The sequence below is a fragment of the Pseudopodoces humilis genome, chromosome 1 (genome assembly GCF_049639895.1).
Source record: "Pseudopodoces humilis isolate 2021_Gansu_Grassland_sample_001 chromosome 1, ASM4963989v1, whole genome shotgun sequence".
Classification (NCBI taxonomy): Eukaryota; Metazoa; Chordata; class Aves; order Passeriformes; family Paridae; genus Pseudopodoces; species Pseudopodoces humilis.
The window spans coordinates 6,479,802-6,500,714 of NC_142200.1; the positions used below are offsets into that span (position 1 = coordinate 6,479,802).

The window sequence follows — 20,913 nt, forward strand, 5'->3', positions numbered from 1 at the left end:
ATGAATCAGCAGGTAAAGCATTTATATAAAACAAACAACACATCACAATTGCTTCTGAGCTGACAAAAGAGTTTGCTGCGCTTGAGTTCTGATTTAGTTTATTTGTTTGTTTTTTTAAACTAAAAGTTTTAAACCCCTCAAAATAACCAGGCCAGAAAAAAATTCAGTTTTGGCATGTGCAAATGCTTACCTAAAAATGCTGCATGAGTATATTTTATTGCTGGTATAATGCTTACTAAAAAAAATTAACCAACTGCACTTTGAAGACTCAGAAAGAATTATCTCTACAAAACCTTTTCTCAATTGTTTCTCAGGTGATGAGGACCCCAGAATAAGGGCAAAGTTTGAATAAGAAGTTATTTTTTCCCTGCAGCAGCCAGTAATAAAAGTATTTATTCTGACAATGAACTGAAAACTGACATTCACTACCCTTCCACAGAGAACTTATTTATTTTAGGACTGTGATCGAGTTTGGAAGTCTAAAGCAGCTGAGCTCCATCTCTGTATCTGTCAATTCTGTCAGAATGACTTTGTGGGGTCTCATTTCATAGAACTAATACAACTATTAAACAAAGAAATTACTCATTTTCCAGCACACAAACTGCAAAACAAATATCAGAAAGGAAGGAACCTTTCACTTATACTGAAAGTACATCACAACTCATCTTTATTAACAGACAAACCCTTCAAAACTAATAACCTGTCTGGAAAGTACAAGGTACAATGAGACATAAACTTGCCCAGTGCAATTCAGTACTCCCTGCTCTACTTCATTCATATTCTATGAATAATGCCAACATTCTCCAGACAACTCTGTGTTAAACAAATCCAAAGCTTCTAATGAGAAAACCCCAAGACCCAAAGCAAAGGTACAGATGGTTGTGTAAGGAGGTCTGGGTGAAAAAAAACCCAAATACTTTAAAGATAATTTTTTGTTTAATTTGTTAGAGTGTGACTATTCTGTGGTGTTCACAACCAAGACCACTGCTAATGGGTTTGAGTTTTAAAATTACAAAAAATTCTAGCACTGTATATGAACCCACAGTTTACAGAATTTTATTTTGTTTCAAAGCAACTGCCTGCAAAAAGCAAACTTATTCAAAGCACCCTACAGCAATACTAAACTTCTAAATTGTATATTTTAACTCATTAACTGAGATAGTTGAGGTAATTTCTGCTGCAAAGACTTAAGTAGCTATACTGAAAAATTCTTCCTGTGAAGAAAGATATAATATACATTTTTGCTTTAAAATCATCCTTTACATTTAGACTCTTTTATATATAAATTCTCTGACATCGTATCAGTATGACTAAAGACTATTAAACTTTTTATTTCCCTTAATGAACTTATTCTGCAAGGAAAGGCCTTTTTATATAATCACAGAAAGTCTTGGGTTGGAAGGGACCATAAACATCACCTAATTCCATGGGCAGCAACACCTTCCACTAACCAGGTAGCTCATGTTGCTCCATTTCCTTTCATTTTGTCTCATAGAAAGGAAAAAAAAAATCTTCTAACAGTTAATTTTCTTCTTTATCTCATGTGACTCCCTCCTTTCACAAAAAAAGGAGAAGACACAGATCATTATTTCCTTTTTAACCCAACAAGATTAGATGTGGACTCTGCTTGGAGTCCTTTTGTTTTACAATATGAATTGTCTTCATGAAACCACTTTATTTTTCCTCATTCCCTATGCATCTGCTTTTTTAGATAAATAATTGGATTACACGACATAGCCGGCTGTGTTGTCAAGCATGTTCCTACAGCAATTAACACTGGAGTATCAGGTCTGATTCAGATCTTTTGTACACACAGACCTTTTGCTTATATCCCCTCTTTTTAACTTCTTTTGTATTCCCATTCCAGAATAATGGCTGCGGGTTGACAAGAGAGAAAGAAGACAGAGATGGCAAAGAAAAATTGCTTTGATTTTCCATGTCAGCATAAAAACTTAAAAACATTTAATGCTATGGAAGGATTAAAAAACAACAATAAATTTAAGTATGTTGCTTTTAATTTCTGAGGGCTGGGCAGTAATCCTACAATGTTCAGAGGAAGTGTGAAATGAGGCTTGAATAGTGTAAGGCCAGGGGAAGAACCTATTTTCTGTGTTAAGAGAAAAAGCTTCAGACAGGAGCAAGCTCAGATTTTAGCACAGCAGCACTGATGAAGCAGAAATGCTTCTCTAAGGCTTTATTTAGTAAACTAGAGGACTGGGAAGCTTCCTGCAATTTCTCTAGAATCACTACAGAAGTATCTTAAAATACTTTAATTTAGAGGTATTCAACATAAGCCTTCAAAGGCCCTATGAAAAATGACCTCAATTTCTCAGGCTTTTCTACTAAGCTGATTTGTTTCTGAAAGTATCTTGATGAACCGTAATAGAACAAATGTTTATAAAAACCAAATAGGAGTAACTGCTCCTGACATGATGGTAAAGCCTTAAGGAACTTTACCTTTTATACTTTATTAACTTTTACGTTATTCTACCTAGAGATACTGGAATATTCACATAGGACAGGAATCAACAGAAGAGTAGCTTCAACCCAGCTCTCATTGGTAGAACCACCATCCCTGGAAGTGTTCTAGAAATGTCTGCATGTGGCACTGAGGGCTGTGGTTTAACTGATTTGGTGGTGTTTGGTCAAAGATTGGACTTGTCTTGGGAGGTCTTTTCCAGCCTTAATGATCCTGTGATTCCATATCAGAAGAGGTCACTAGGCTATTTCTGGGACAATCCTAAAACAGGCAGATCAACCACACACAGTCCAAGTGTACTTCCAAAAATGCACAAAGGTAGTAAAAATATATTGTACTTAATTCATGTGATTGCCACAGCTCTTTATATTTGATACAGGCATCTTTTAGAATTGCCATTATGACATTTCTGTGTTTGAAACAGAAGCAGTGTGGCAGGGAGCCTGTTTGCAAAAGGGAAGACTAAAAGGTCTCCAACTGAAAGCTTCTAGTTTACTGGAAAATCCCAGACTTAAGCACTGACAAGCCTGGTATAAGCACTGAATGATCTGAAACTTACTTTGGCTTCTTATGAAAAACAGCCTTGGCCAACAGTTCAGCTTCCAGTAACGCTTATTAGGGACAAACTGACTAAAATCTTGGCTATTTCTTTTTCACATGAGTATCACAAGTAATTCTGATCCCTTTAGACAGAAACCAGGGCAGTTTCAGAAAGTGACAATAAAACCCTTGCAAACACCAAGGTTTCCTTTTGTGCCAAGGGAAGCTCCAACAAACACCACCCTTTGTTTGTGCTTCCACCCAGAGTTGAACAGAACAACTAAACAGAAAAAGCAAATGAGGATCTCTGTAACCACAGTTCTATAATGATAGACCCTGACTGATATGATCACATCTGAAGAGAACTCTTCCATAAGCATAAGCATCTTTCCATCATTCCTATCAGATCTTCATGCTCAGCTACTTCTGATAACAAAAAGCATCTGTCAACAGCAAACAGGAAGAATGACCAAGCCAACAATCACTGCAGCAAAGCTTCTCCTATCTCCATAATGTCTCGAACACTGAGTAGCTGCTTTTGTGGATCACTAGAACACCCTATTCTGGAACCCAGCTTACAGCAGGACAGCAGAAATCCCAAGTTTGAAGGGGAGACACACATTTTCTTGCACCTTGCAGATAAATTTTTAGTTAATACCTAGTTCTGCTGCTACTTAGTAGAGATTTTTTTAGTACATACTTTTATCCCTGCAGCTCAGTTTCTGTCTGTCAAACAGATAATGAACGCAGACAACAACTGAGACCCTTATGTGAGCATTTTATAAAATACAGAAAAACTGCACAATATTTCTTGAATTATAGCCTATTATACTCTCAAATGGATCATACAAACAGCAGATTTATTACCAGTAATCCTAAAAGGTGACCAGAGTGCCCTCTCAAGGATCCCCTTAGCTATCACTATTTAGAAATTACTTTTTATGGCAGAAATGAGAAATTTCACCTCTGAATAGTGAAACATTCTCAGAGGCATGTGCATTCTGGTACTTTCTACCAAGCACAGACCTATCTAGATACTTCTAGCAGAACTCCACATGGTTGCCTAGAGCAGTTTTCCCATCTGAAATGTCCAGTTATTGCTGTCTCAACTCAATTAGTCTTTGCCTGCTACATTCTCATGAGCTATCTCTCAAAAGAGGAAAGGAAAATGGCAATTAAGAGGTAACTGAAGCACATGGGGCAAATAAGGTTTCTCAGGAACAGCAGCAGCAGGAGCTACAGCTTTACCTTGAAACTATGAATAGGACACAGCAATAATACATCCCTGAACATGAGAAATGCTAACCATATGAATGTCAAAAACTCACTACATTAAAACTAAAACTCACTACTCACAGCAGAAAAGCTATAAACTCAGGTTGCCTAAATTCAGAATTTTGGTTTGGCTGGTGAATTAGAACCAAGCCCCAGACACCCCACACCTTGCCTATCTGCTTTGCAAGCAGGTTGTGAACTGCTACCAGAGGAAGCTAAACTTGAAGTCTTTAACTATCCAGGTGTGTACTAATCATATTCCAGGTGCTAAATGGAGAAAAAAGACATGAAACAACATTAACATCAGAAAAAAGATGTTTACTTCACTCTCTCTCCAAACAGACAAGATTACTCTGGGCTGTGGAAGCAGTAGAGAACAGTGATAATTCTGAGAGATAGCAGTCAAAAAATCCTTAGAGTATTCACTGAAATAGTGGAAAGATCTGGGATATTATTCCAGCTAATTCTTGGTTATCTGCCAAGTTCTGCATATGTTGTTGTCAGAGATCCAAAATTATGTCACTTTTCACAGAATGGAGTACAAGACAACACTGCCTCTAACACACTGTCCTCAAAAAGTGCACAGGTGGTTTGTCACCATTCCATCATCACAAATACTGCTCCAGAAAATATACATCATACTGTCTTATCTTTCTAATTTACTGAAGGAACAAACTTTCAACACATTTCTAAAAGTTTGGGGCCTTACCAGTTGAAATTGAAGAACATTTGAGAGAAAAGGTATTCCATCCTGGTTTTATATAACTTTAAAATAGTGAAAGTGCCATCAAGTAATACATTAGATCAAAGGTTTAATTTTCTAGGGCTGCATAATCATAAGCTTTACCATTTTCAAAATCTTTCCAGTACTTCCCTAACATCCTTTACACCAGCTGGGTCCAAACCTTGCCTCTCCAAGTACAGTAAGGTAGGACTCTTCCTCCTAAGGACAATTCAATCCATTTAAATGCAAAGACTCATTTCTGGCCTCATGTAAGCTCCACTACTTCTATCCACACACATGTTTCAGGTGCTTTACATACAGCACTCATGACACAATTCCACCAAGATAAATGTGGTTATGATGGTTACTAATACATTATTTTCCACCATCTATACCTGAACTATATCAAAATTGTGCTTAAGAGCATGATTTACAGCCCTCAATATTTCTACTGAAATCAAATACAAGGACAAACAATTAAGACCGTTATAAAGTTTTCCTGCAACTATCTCCCAGTTTTAAGTTGTCCAATTAAGTAGATATTTCCTTACCAACAGAAAGAAGCAATATTTTTCCTTCCTTCAAAAGCAAACTGAATGCAACAGGGTACTCAGAAAACTGCAACTGCAATTACTGCTAGTAAGCAGCCAAAGTGTGTTGACTGTCACCCAGCAAAACAGTGTCAAATCTTCAACTACAAAACATATTCTATGACAAAAATATGTTCTGAGCTGATGCAGCCCAATTTCTCAGTCAGCTAATAGGCACTGGCTTCCAACTGTGCATTTCCAGTGAAGTTCCTTCTTCACCCCACACCAGAGGAAACAAAATGCCTTTCCCCTCTCTCTCTCTCTCTATATATATAAATATATATTTCCACGTGTCATTCTCTAGTCTGCAAACGTAAATTTAAGATGTCCTTTCTCTAGTCTGGAGAGAATATGTAGTCTCTTTCCCTTTTCTTTGTATCTCTTAATCAAACTGCTGGAAAGTTAATTACAATGTGAGATGTTTGAGAAGTCCTTTCTAGATGAATAACTTTAATTTGCAAGATTGATTATCTGTGTTCTGTCTCCAAAGCCCATACACCCAGCACCATTTCTATAGCATCCTGCTGATGCCTGGCAACTGGATATTCTCCCTTTCTCTTTGTTACCTCCATCCTTCAAGCATACAGAACCTTATTTTTAAAACAAAATGTAATTAATTTGAAGCTATCATATAATTAAGATTTTTTAAACTGTGACTGATTCCACAAGTCACACTAACAGGTAAAATACAGCACTTCATGCTTAAAAAATATTCCCCGTTACTGAATTTTTTTTTCCTACATTGGACTTGGAAGATCCACCTTGACCTCTCCCTCATGTTTTCACTTGTGTAATCAGTCAAGGAAAAAAAAAATCAAAATCCTACCAACTACTAATCCTCTTTAACTGTATTGTGGAATTTAACCACCCAGATTAAGATGCTGTAAAATCACCTAAGTAATATTAAACCAATCATGCAAAATTAATACAATTTTTATGAACTAATGACTTTTCTTGATTTCTCAATACTTGGTAATTTGATGTTAACACCTTTTGTATTACTGGAACACCTGCATATTAGTTTTCTCTAGCTGTTTTCTAAATTTATTTTCAAATGCATTTTTACTTGTTTTCTAAATATGGAGGCACAGACACAGTTAAATTTAATAGCAAAACCATGAAGAAAAACAAATTAATTTTATTGATTATAATTAGCACAGATGAAGAGTAATCCTAACATTTTTTAAACATTTTTAGTGAAGCCATCTACCAATATCACTATAAGGATTCAAAAAACCTTTTCCAGTTTTTTGAGTGCCCCAAGAGATACGTTTGTGTTTTTTCCACCACTACAGCTGAATCATCTTAATCTTATTCTTTTTTACTGACATTTCAAACCAGATTTCTGTAAATCAATTAAAAAAATTAAAATACACTAGATTCACAATTAAAACTATTTATCCTACTGAGGCACTTCTGAATGCTTTACCTTGTCACATCTCAACGTGTAATTAAAAGGAAAACAGCTATCTAAACCTGAAAAATTAGATCTGAAAAACTGCAGTAAATAATCTTTTTCAATAATACAAGCACAAAAATTAAGCAGGAAACCACATGCCAGGATTTTCATTCAAAAGCTACATTAGCTTATTTATGCTAATGCTTTAAGGCTTTATTTTGCAGAATTATAACCACCAGTACACTCTGGTACATACCAGGTGTTCATAAACAACAGCAACACAAAATGCCAACCCTTTGCATGATCCCTAGAAATCAAACTCCTGCAGACTGATTTGATTTTTAAGTCAAAGCATGAAATACAAACAGCTACAAGCATTAAAATGGAGAGAATTACATCTTGGAAAACTACAGTAACAGACACTCGTTTGCATATAATGCATATTTATATATCCTGGAAATGCATGATTGCTGACAAACTCAACAATGTAAATTTAAAACACTGAGCATCACAAACAAACTGTTAGCAATTAACTTTCAAATACCAATAGCAACATCTCCATAAGCCAATTTCAAATCCATATGCTCAGCTCTTCATGAAAATCCTCCTATTAAACAGGAATGTCATCATCTTTTGTGTGACTACTAAGCATAGTTTCAAAAAACACCTGAAAATTTAAGCTCTAGTGGGAAATGAGGAGGGTATTTCCAAGAGGAACATACTAGGAATCAGCTTCTCTTATAACTGAAGTGCCTCTGGTATAACATAAAAAGCAGTACTTCGAGATTTGAAGGATTTTAGCACACCAATTTAGTTGTATTCTTCAGGCATCAGTTGAACAATGGGCACTTGGAAAATGGGCTGGATTTCAAGGTGTTTTTCTAAGTCCTTTTTTCTAAGTCCTTTTCAACACAAATCCAGTTTCTCCATTGTTAGGTAACTACCACAAGCTACCAAACAAAATTCCTCAAACCTCTCACACCAAAGGGCTTTTGTGTATAGTCTTCCCTATTAGAAAAAAATTTTCTGTCTTGAATCAGTCACTTTTGAAATAAATGGTAAAAAAGGTAATGGATGATAAAGGAGGCTCAGGGGGAACTTTATCACTCCCTACAACTACCTGAAAGGAGGTTGTGATGTCAAGGTGATTTCTGCCATGTGAGAAGCACTGGATATTGGGAAAAATTCCTTCACTGAAAGGGTGGTCAGGCACAGAAACATGCTGACCAGGAAACAGTGAAAATCTTAAAAGAAGTGTGGATATGGCACCTGGGGACGTGGTTTGGTGGTGAACATGGGGGTGCTGGGTTAACAATTTTATTTCATCTTGGAGGCCTTTTCCAAGCTGAACAATTATATAATTCATAACACCATGTTTTTAACATGAATAGGACTTACCATAGGGACAGTTATGTTTTTATGCATTTAAGTAAGTGATCTAACGAAGTTGCAGCATGCAAATTCTTACTTCCCAACTCATCAACAATAAGCACAGAATGATTTACTGGCACTGAATAAACTTAGGTGTACTAAAGAGAACTTCCCAATTCCCTCAGCTTAGATTAGGTTAACTGCATGTCTCCAAGGCTCACAAGTAACTTGAAGGGATTTGAATTTATCGCATTTTGGTATGATTGGAAGTGATAGTAATTATAGTTAGACATTCACAAAGAGCAGTTGAGAAACACAAGTTAAGCCAGTGGTAGAACGGTTGCTGCCAAGAGAAATCTACAGCACTATTAGGTAAATGTGGAAACCACAGTACAATGCAGAAAACTGTCAACAAATCCAGCAATTTCTTCAAGTCCTAATTTTTCCATTTTTATGCATGCATTTAGATTAAATTCTGCAACTGAGTGAAGGTGAGATCGCTTTGACTGAAGATCTAAAATACTTCTAAAATTATGAATTATAATTAAACACAAAATGACTACATAAATGACTCATTCTTGTCCCTCATCAGACACTGGCATACAGCTACACAAAGTGTTCCTCTTATAGTTTAGGCTTCGATCTCTGTTGTAGGCTGAAAAATAAATCTAGAAAAACCTTTTTTTTTCCCCTAGGAAAAGTATCCCATTTTAAATGCTAGCAGACAAGCCTAAAGAAGTTCTTTGAAACTTCTGAGTGTGTGAAGCAGACAGATGGGGTTTGTCTACGTTCTTTTTTGCACTACAGTAACTGTGTTAGTCGTTCTCTCAATAGTAAACCTAAAAGCAGACAGTAAAGCCTCTAATGCTACTGGAGAGGTAACAAACCCAGCCCCCTTTCTCAGCAACCTTGCCACATAATCTGGATTTCAGCACCAAACGTCGTTCCCTGGCATGTTAACTCTCTGCAGCATCTGTCACTGCTATGAATGGTTGATCATAAGTACCTCTGTAGTCATCTCAATGCCATTAAGCAGATGGCAGTGCTAAATCCGAATGATGTAGTACATCTCCCTGGTGGACTTTGTTTCCATACACCACCATTATTCTACAATTCCTCAGTGATAAATCTTATGTATTCTAGAGAACATTAAACAGTGAGCTGACAGTGACAATTGATTTATTAGCATCCATTTCCCTTTGCCATATTATTGTCCTCGCAAACACTTGTGCAGATCATGTATGGAGTCACTAAGGGACCAAAAGCACTTTGGCTCAATTTGAAGCCTATTTTGGAGATTTAAAATAACTAGATTTTTTTTCATGCTGAAAATGTTTAAACTACAGTTTTAAATGAAGATTCAACTAAATCCTCTTAATTCCTCCACAATACTATTAGGTGAATTTTCGTAATGAAATTGGTCTGGCATTAACACTAGGCTGTTAAAGCACCCATTGTTTTCTGCAATAAATGCAAGTAAATAGTTAAAATGCTAGACAGGCTTGGGAAGTCCTTTAAGACTGAGCTAAGTTGTATAAGGATGCATACATGCTGGTGACAAGTCTACATGCGTCTCACATAGGCAAATATCAGCACCAGGAGTCACGAGTTTGGCTTTCACAATTACAATTCATATTTTACCATAAGATCCTAAAAAGGATTTTGGCACACAACTGCACACATGAAATACATACATATGTATATAGAAGAAATTTTATGAAGGAATTCCTGACTACATAACATTGCCCTGACTGCATATCATGTAATCCTAAAGCCTAATTGAATATCATGGCATGAAGTGATAGGATAAGAGGATATGGCTTCAAACTAAAAGAGGAGAGATTTAGATTAGATATTAGAAAGAAATTCTTTACTGTGGGGGTGGTAAGACACTGGCAGAGGCTGCCTGGAGAATATGTGAATGCTGTGTCCCAGGAAGTGCTCCAGGCCAGGTTGGATGGAGCAACCTGGTCTCCTGGTAGTTGTTCCTGCCCATGGAAGGAATGGAATTGAATGATCCTTGAGGTCCTTTCTTACCCAAACTATTCCATGATTTTATGAAGCATTTGCTACTCTCTGATATTCAGAAATTGCAAAATATTTTTTAAATTTTAGATTGTTTTGGTTTTTTAAAACAGAAGTAAACAATCCAGTTGATTAAACATCCCAGTTTATACTCACAAAATTATCTAACAATCCCACTGCAAAAAACTATACAAGTAATTTAATCTTCTAAAAATCAATTAGGTATCCAGTAAAGCACAATACAGCTTCAAGGGATATTTTAAGTCTTTCCAACCATAAAAAATAATTCTGTTAAAGGACATCCTGAAGCACTATTTGGGGCTTTGTTGCTTGAACAGGCAGCAGTGGATAATAAAATGTTCTAAAGGAAAACAACATTTTTTTATAGGATTACAGGGCATTAAGATAGATGAAAACTCAGGAAACTCTCATGTTTCTCTGTCTGTTAGTGCTGTGGCAGGTTTTAACTCAAACTTCAGATTGCCAGGCACAAGGAAGGATACAGTCTCACACAATGTCAAATGAAATCCCATTAAACTTCTAACTGCTAACACATATCAGCTAGCAATTAGTACACAGAATGGAGTCATTTCTTTACAGAATAAGCAAAGTCTCAACTACCTTAATGCACACAGAACTACAGAGTTTCCTATTTTTCATATCTGAACATGTCACTCATCCTAATCCAACTCAGATTTGGCCATTTCTGGGACATACATTTGAAATGTCCAGATTGGAAGAGCGATAAAGGAGAGTCAAACTGTGTTGTGAAAATTGAAGATCTGCTGTCATGCAACCTCTTTGAGATCTCCAAAATTCCTAAAGATATTTCAGATTCTATTGCAAGTTTCTGTCTTTAACAGAGGAATAACTAAATAAGCAAAATGTTTAAAACAAAAATGAAAACTTTTAACTGTTTCCACCATATCACGCATTATACAATTGGGAGCATTAAGCCCTGTTCCTGCACTCAAATTTAGTCATATACTAAAAACTACTGCAAATAACTTAATGAGACAATTAATTTTCAGTTGACTACCTGTTTCTCTCACTTCCTCTTTAACACACAGTATTGCTAATGTCACAGTATTTCTAGAGAAATCAGTATCAGAAGACATACTAGAAATACTTCAAGATTACTCTTTTCAATTTAGTAAAGGAAAGAATAAGTTATTTCCACATGCTGGTCACCAAATGACGCATTTTAAACACATCACTGCTCTCCATGTACAAATGCAGTTTCTTTCCATGCTTTATAAGGGCAAAAAAATCAAGAATAAATAAAGGTAAACTATGAAAACAATGGACTTTTCCCTACTTTCCTCCATAGTAAGGGCATTGTAACGCACCTAAATATGGTATCTCACTGTGGTTATAGAATATTTTGCAATATGGGCTATTACTTGACATTCACATCAAAGACAGGAATGCTGGACTAGGTAGCTCAGATGGCTGTTTACAGTTATTACTTTTTGCTTGCCAATAGTATACTAAAAAATTTTTCTGCCAAGCCAGAAAATATGTCAGAAAATGAGTGTTGATATCCTCTGAGAAACATGCAAGTGAATAATTTGTTTTCTTTTACCACAGGGCACTAAAAGTCAAGTAATCATAAAGAAGGTTAACAAATTCGTTAAAATCTAGCAATATATGTTTTGTGAAACTACAGGTAAAATACAAAGTAAAGCAATCATTTTATGAAATACCTCCTTCTAGACAGCTAAGCATGTGCACATGTACCTAAGAATGTTATACATATTCTTATATATTAATCATTTGCAAGAGCAATTTCATTCCTTGGGAGAATTACTTTTTTTCTAATTTTAGTTCAAAGGAGAAAAATCTCAGTAAAAACCTTCTTAATGCAGAAAAAAAATTAAAGTAATGTTTAATTTTGGCTCAGGGAAATGACTTTGTAATGAAGTCCAAATGTTTGTGTGCAATAAACACATTTACTAACAGTACAAGCAGAAAGGCAGAACAGAACTGCCAACAAAAAAGTTGAGGAGTACTTTGGCAATTGTCTTTTGGGAAAAAAAAATAAATCCATTACCAGCAACTGTTCTTGAAATGTAACACTCTATAGAGTTTCAAATTTTGAAGGTTCTACACTACAGATTTCTTAAGTCACATTTTTATCAAGCTTAGAGTCTGCAGGAGCCAAGTATGAGGCACAAAGGTAATTTCATTATTTTAGTTCTCAACAATAATGACACTTGAACTTTCCACTATGCTTTTTCACAATGACTAAGTTGTTGAGCACAGAAAAATATTCATTTACACAACAAAACTGAAGCTGTGTGTGACAATGCTACAGCAGAGCAGATGCCAGGTGCAAACAGTTTTGTTCTCAACTTTGCTGTAAACAGATCTGCACTATTTCAGATAAAGCTGCATTGTAAAGCTTACATATACTTGGCAGAAGGTAGAACAAATAGGTCTCAAATACACTCTTCAGTTTAATTCACCACAAGGGATTTATTAACCTTTAGGAACCTCAGTAACCCTACCTCAGAGGCAGGTCATAACTTTATCATAAAATTTTGGGACATTTTAAAAAACATTAAAACACCTACTATTGACCAAATTATGAATGCTTGGTCTGAGAGAAAAAGAATGAAAATAAATTACAATTCAGTAAAAGGTGGACAGAAGTTCTGTTTCCAGACAGGCACACTGGAAATACTCAGAAGTGGAGATTATCATCCAAACTGCTACATTTGTAATGGGATTTTTGCCATGAAGTTCAAACCACATAAAGGAAGTATTTTGTACTTCACAGCATGTTTCCCATGGACGGGTCAGATTGCTACCCATGGAGTTGCTAAATATTGTCTGACTCCTTTGAAGAAAGCAAAACAGAAAGCAAAATTTAAGAAAAAATAAATAGAAAGTGCTTAAAAATACTGCTGAAAATGAAGTGGGAGAAGGTAAACAAATGGCAAGAGATTCAAATTTACAAGAAGTTCCACATAGGGTTAAAACAAACTGGCAGGTGTATTTTTCCTACAGCCAAATGTTGAAATGGGCAGTGGGGTAGCCCCACTGGCTCACTCAGCCTTAGGCCATGGGAAACTTCTTATTAGGTTGTGGTGAGAAGAATGGTATCACAGGAATTGTTATGTAGATAAAGTTATTTCACATATGGTTATGCTTCTAGAATGTTCTCAATTCTCCCTCTGATTGGTTGCTGTTTGCCTTATTATTTTGCATATTCCTAATCTCAGATCGTGATTGGTTCTCTGCCCTCAGATGTTCCACATATATTGTTGTGTCTGCCCAACCTCCTGGTACCCCATATGTGGTGCAGCTTCACTCATTTGTTGTTTTACTGTTATTGAAAGTTATTTTCCAAGAGTCTCAATCATTCCTATCTCAATTATTTTTATTTGCCACTCACCCCTGACCAATCTGCTCCCGGGGTTGTGCAACAGTCAAATACAGGTAAAATACTAAAATATAACTTTATAAAAGTAGTAAGAAAATTTCATCAATTGTGTTTCAGAAAATTTAATACCTTCTGCAAAGTTGTCTTTTTTCTCCTCTCCCCTCCTTACGCAATCCTCCCTCCCACAATGAATCCGAAAATTTCCCTGAATTTCCTAAACCTTTGAAAATTTTGAATTAGGATTTGGCATCACTAAAACTGTTACAAGTTGTCAGTTCTGTTTCTTTTCAGCCACTGTGAAATTTATACTTATGCGATAGTAAAAACATAAAATTTTTGCTGTTAAAGATGGAATTGAAAAACACTAAGTAAAACTAACTGGTCAACCACCGAATTTTTCAAACATAGTTGAAGTTGATTTGGAGGCTTACCTTTGTGCTTGAGTGCTATAGCTGTTATCATAGGAATCATAGCTTTGTTCATCATAAGCAGCTCCATAGCCATCATCATACTCCTGAAATGATGCAAAAGATGTAAATATTAACTTTAATCACCCTCCAGAAACAGAGCAGTAACCTAATTCTTGTAAGTGTGAAAGACAACACTCTCCTGAAATGCGTGTATACATGTACACCATGAAGTGGCAAAATCTTAATATTGAGACTACTTCTATCAATAAATCTTAGACCATGATTTCTTTAAAGGTATTTTAAGTTATTGGCAATGTGCTTTGAGAAGATCTTGTTTTTTAGTTAACACTGGCTTGTGCAGATGACAGTACAAACATATCATGCCTCCATGTTCTTGCGTTTGAGTGAGCTACTGATCTTCAAGAAAGCTCTGGGAAGCATCTCAGGAATCAAAACATCTGAATAAATATTGTACAGTTGACTCAGATACCTGACTTATTTCTGGTTAATAAATTCAATATTCAACGTAACTTTGAATAGGAAAGAACTTTCCTGGAGATAAGACTAGCAGGAATGATAGTTTTACCACTCTGAATGCCCTCTGAATACTCTTCAACTTGTTGGAGTTCAGCACCGAACAAGAAATTAGAAGTAAGGATTTCTTGTCTCCACATATTCACACTATTTAAGTACGCACCATAATCTTCCCAAAACAGTGCTGTATTTCAACACCCATTTGAACAAACTACTAACCCCAGCTATGTAAAAGTTTAGGATAAAAACAAGTGACAGTGATTTTGTGTTTTCAAAGAGAAGGATGGGCTAGAGAAACCTGAAGAACTGTACTCAATTTACTGTTTTGCCCAACAATACACCTAACTGCTCTAAACACAGGAAAAGCAGAAATGGCACATCCACTGCATTGATTCCTAGGAAATCTTAATATCTGAATTCTGTCTAAATATGCCAAAGACCTCAATGATGGGTATTTAGGAGTATGTTGCCAGATAAGAATGACCTAAAGAGAAGATACTTTGAAGACTGGGGGATCATCTTTCATATAGTTATGAGTGTATATATATCTAAATAAGTAAAAATGGTGTTTTCTGAATAAGTGTGTATCCAGCCCTGACAATTAAAGGATAAAGCCTCATGAAAGAGCCAACATTTTCATTAAAAAGAACACTTAAGAATCTTTCAGCAGAGACAGAAAACAAAACTAACAAATAGAATCAATTTAGATAGGAATGACAAATGATGGATTGTCTAACTCTAGTAGAAAACATCTCCAGTGATGGGACTCTGACAGCTTTCTATAGCAGAAGCCAGTAACATCCTCAAAATAATTGATGGAAAACCTAATTTCCTATGAGTTTGTAGCAAGTTTTCCAGTCATTTGAAATTGCTTCTATGGAAAACAGGCAACCTGCCTATCAACAGAGCTTCACCACTGTTAGATCAGTGCACATGACTGTTTCCCAGCAGTGATTAGGAGAAGGAGGACTGTGAACATTTGCCAGCACAGTTGAGTGAGTTTATTTATTGATTTAGAAGAAGAAACTAGGATTCTTTCAACTGTCAGTTGCATGGAAATCCATGAATAATAGTCACTCTTAGAAGGAATTTTATTTTCTCTTTCAGTAATACACTGCCTTGAAACTAAAAGTTAAAACAGACTCTTAAGATTTTTTTTCTGTCCATCAGATATGGGTTTTCCTTGAAAAGCCACAGACTAAACCCCCAACCCCAATGCCTCCTGGCAGTTATTCCAATCAGGCATTTTATTCCTTATTGATGCAATACACAGACATCTGTTAACAATACAGACCCTGACCAACAGCAGAAGCTGCCTGAGCCAATTTCTTTGCTCTGTTCCAGAAAATTTACATGACATTTGGTCTCCTCTCATAGACTCTCACAACTGTGAGCCAGCCATCCCTGAGAGAGGCTTCCAAACTTCAAACTGGGAACATCCAACAGTGGCAACAAACGAAAGCAAAGGGCTGAAATTAACTTTTTAATGTGTTACACAAGCTTTGCCCCTAAGGAATCATTAGAGACCTCTTCAGCAATCAGTCCTCTCGTTCACATTTATACTAACTAGTTCACTGAAAAAATGGATCATGAAAGAAAGATGGTAAGAGACAACTTTGAAGTTGTGTTTCTATGACTTCTTGAAAACAGAGGAACAAAATAAATTTGAAATGAGAAGATCCTTCATAAGATGTTCAGCAGAACAAAAGGAAAATCTGGGGGAGGTTTATTCTGTGTCAGACTGAACTACTTACTTTATTAGCACTTGTCTTCCAGAGAATTTTTGCCCAAGATTCATTACTGTTCACCACTTCGTGTGTTAGTAAGTTGACAACTGCTGAAAGTAAGCCCTGCATTATGATATTGTTGATGGTGGCTCTTAGAAGGCTTTCATGGAAAGATATCTGGTTAGTAGTTTATATGTGGGATTTCTGTCAGAATTAAAATTGTCAACCTGTGCTTTTGAGATAACTATAATCTGCTTAAACAGATCAATTATCTTTTATTGATGTATTTCACAGAATCACAGAATGGTCTGGGTTAGAAGGGTCCTTAATGATCATCTTGTTCCATCCCCTGTCATGGACAGGGACACCTTCCATATGTCCAGAATAGACCAGGCTGCTCAGAGTCCCATCCAACCTGGCCGTGAACACTTCCAGGGATGGGGCTGCCACAGCTTCTCTGGACAGTCTGTGCCAGAGCCTCACCATACTCACAGGAAAGAATTTTTCCCTAATATTTAGCTATAAGCCTCAAAGTTTACAGTAAAACCAACATAAATATTTGCAATATGCTCCAAAAATAAAATGGGTTTGGTCTCAATAGCTTGTTCTGTTAAGAAATAAGATTCAAATTCCAAAATACATGTTTGCTCTGCACGATTCCTTTGAAGTAGCAATTAGGCAGGAGCAGCTGAAGTATGTTTCTGAGCTTTCCCTGAACTAGGTCTGACAGAATTTGCTCTTAGTCATGCAGTATTTGAAAACTTTCTCTTTCAGGAGGTTACAAATAAGGTCAGCCAAGACAGATTTTTTTACATTTTAAATTAAATCTACGCTACTTGAGTATTTTCTTTCTGAATCAGGTCTCTAGTGGTTTCAGTGAATGTTTTCTTTATTTAGTATTTAGGTGAAATATCCTTGACCATCTGGCATGTTCAGTGCTATAAAATACCATGCTAACTGAAATGAAAATAACTAAAACGGACAGAACTGAACTTAAATGCACAGAAAGTCTGTACTAAAGTACACCTTTGTACTAAGTACATTCTACTAAGCCCAAGCATCTCTACACAGATTTCTTTCTAGGCAATAACAAAAGAATCACACCTTCATAAGAACCGTCTCATTACATTTCTCCTGCTGATTTTTGGGCATCTTTGGTACTTATAAAAGCATTCACTTTTATATTTAAAGTCATTATTCTTCTTCATATAGATGACAGTGTCTCTATTTCTTCCACCTACTAAATGTAATACAATGGACTTCCCTCTCTATTCATACTACATATTCATCTCCCTCTTCAAAACCCAAAAGCCCACACCAGATCATGTCTTCATTCCATGAACAGAAGCCTTTTCTTTATTATTCTACTTTTCAGGATAACCTAGAAAACTTAACTCTTATCAGATTAGTCTGATCAAAAGGCAGCAAGAGTGCTGGACAGTCTGTGCTTACAACAGAAATGCAGGGAAAAAAGAGCTGAAAACGCTGAAGTTCTTTTAAACTACAGGTATTTATCCCCCAACATTTAAAGTATCCACCAGGAAGGTATCAAGAGCAACTGTCCTGACTCCAGGCTTAAGGATCTTCCCCCCAAGTAACAGAAAAATTGGAGTTACAACACATATCATCCAAAAAGAATATGAAATTACTCTGTAAAATCTTTATTCATGAAGTCCTTTATTAAGCCAACGTATAAGCGTTTCTACTTAAAGAGAGCTTCTGCTTGCAGTGGTTTAAATGATGGTGCCCACAGGTGAAATAAATCCAAAGAGCAGCAGTGGTAGCTGTAATTGCTCCATGTAAAATACAGACATTTTTCATTAAAAGAATCAAAGACAATGTGTAAATATGCACCATGCAAATATATTAAGTTACTATCATGGGTCAAAAAATGATAAAAACAATCTTTGCCAAAACCTCTGCACTCCCCAAAACATTATAAATCATACTAAGCCTTGCTCATCAGTGCTTTTTAATTACAACAGTACTCTGAACAAACCCTTGCATGTGAAGAATAGGAAATGGTGGTTTTAAATTGTAATCTGCTGGCAGTGACAGTGACAGACTACTGTTTGGACTCTCTCTAAGGAAAATGAACAGTGTTTCAAAGAACAAGACAGAAACAGAGAGAAAGAAGAAGGTAAAAGTGGCCTTTAACAAAAAGGCCATTTGCAGAACTGGGAAAAAAGATCCTGTAATCAACAAGAAATCAATTTTCCAGCTGTTCCCGTCTAAGGAAATCCATCCAAGGGAAAAAAAATAAGGCCATTACCACAACAGCTAAAATGTTTTATTTTTACACTGTTTCTTTTCCTCATCATTCTCCTGAATTAATACTTAGACCACTACTTTATTCCAGAACACTGGATGAGCATATACCTTTTAGATAGAAACTATCAAATAAAAAAAAAAAGTTTGTGCAGAGATGAACTTGAAGGAGAAAACACAAAACAACATAAGTGCATTGCAATGAACTTCTTTTGGCAAATTAGAACTGTAAAGGGAAGGAAGAGCCTTTTGTTACACGGTAATAACATCCCCCCTCATTTAATCAACAGGGAATATGGGGCAATCAAAACAAATATGGGTAGCTACAATCATAACTCTGAGTGCCCACATCAAGGATATTAGCAGCAAACACACAGAGACTGTAAGCTCTTATTTCGGAGATTTTCATCTGTTTTCATCATGAAGGAATGAGTGCATTTCCAACCAGAACAAATAAGGTTTTAGAATGAGAGATGCAGGAGCGGATTGTTTTTCATGCACCTCCAGAAGTCCCTGAGGAGTTGCTAATGAATATAGACAGCAATGTTTAAACCAAATTCCTATCAGACCAAAACAAGTCTGATTTTCTATACACAACAGCAGGGAGCAGTGTCAGAACCAGGAGGATTCATTCAATAATACCAAGTTTCAGATAAGCAGCTTAACCTAAAAGACTTGGAAAAGAATTTTATAGGAACTTAATAGGTGAACATTGAGTTAGGCAAGAGGAAAAGCCCGAGCCTTTCCCCCAAAACACTCCACTTTTTCCACAGCCAAACTCACCCCAGTTCCTGGGAAAACTGAAACATTTTGCATTCTCTATCTCACCCTGAAAACTCCAGAGAAGATAAAACATTTAAAATTACACAAAACAACTAATTGAAGTGTTTAGAATACAAAATCTTTTTTTTTCTCCCCACATTTATTTTGTCTTCCTATTTATTTACTATGAAAAAGAACATAATATTGGAAAGAAAAAGCCAAGACAATGTTTTCATGTTATGAATTTGCTTTCTAAAAGTCTAACACAAATTCCCCCTGAATTTAAGAACAGTGATGGAACTTCTAAAAAGCCAGAACGAAAAAGTGAACAAACCGCTTAAAAAATGGTGCAATACCTAAACGGAAATTACAACATTATCCACAGATGGCAACAGGGACAGCATGGACAAAAGATAATTTCTCTAGTTCTTAGAAACTGAAGCTAATACAAGCCCTTTTCCAGGAACCCAAACAAAAAGCTTCACATTCAAAACAACTAAGCAAATAAACTCACTGATTTAAAATGCTGCATGCCATTAGGAAGCTATCAACATTCACAAGACCAAGATAGATTAAAACATGGTGTAGATCTTGCTAATTGACACTGAAATGATACTTGAACTCCATTCAAGAATTTAAATTATTTTCAAAGTCTTATGTCATCTGGACTAGCCCTTACTTTCACTAATATTTTGCTACCTCAACTTCAATAAGTCTTTAATCATAAATAAAAAAAATTGGGGTTTTTTATATGGTAAACAGAGATTTTTCTTTTTTTTTCCCCAACAGATATTACCTTTTTCAACCCCAAACAGCAAGTGAATGTTAATAAGAAAACTATGCTTTAAAAACAGTTCACCATGCAAAATCAGCAGTGTATTAATAGCTCCCAGAAATTGCTTCCACATTAATCCTAATTTTCAGTTTTTCAAAATCTAAATTAATTATGATCTCAACATGGAGACAGGGAATTCAAGCTTAAGACTGGAGATTAAAACAGAATTTGCACTGGCTTTCTAAGGAAGTGAACTAAATAACAGGCTCTAGGTCTTCAATGAATGGGCTCTTCCCTGTAAATAGTAAGACTGCAATCATTCTTTTCTCTGATGTGTATGTATATTTGTATTTTGTAATAATCACTGGATTACGAAATTAATTTCTCAGCCATCCAGACAAATACTTATTTGTGAATCAACTTTGTTTAAGGCTTACCAAACTTGTAGGATTTCCTGCAAAATGAAAAGGACAGAAAGCACTGTATATGCTTGGGACAGTATCCTGGTGGTCAGAGCATCATCTCCAGAGAGAGCCCAGGGAATATGAATACCTGTAACAGGAATTTGAACCACAGGCCTTCCACTACTAGAAATATACTGAGATTTCACTTACAAAGAGAGACAGAGCAACACACCATCATCTCA

The 20,913-nt window shown here is 36.0% G+C and overlaps 1 protein-coding gene across 2 annotated transcripts in view; it reads right to left on the bottom strand.

Moving 5' to 3' along the window:
- KHDRBS3 (KH RNA binding domain containing, signal transduction associated 3) overlaps positions 1 to 20,913 on the bottom strand; it is an 89,993-nt gene that overhangs the window by 8,811 nt on the left and 60,269 nt on the right. For both annotated transcript variants that reach the window (XM_088066058.1, XM_005516891.3), the window contains exon 7: positions 14,223 to 14,305. In XM_088066058.1, the coding sequence (XP_087922184.1) occupies positions 14,223 to 14,305 (83 nt within the window). The remainder of the gene's footprint in view (positions 1 to 14,222; positions 14,306 to 20,913) is intronic.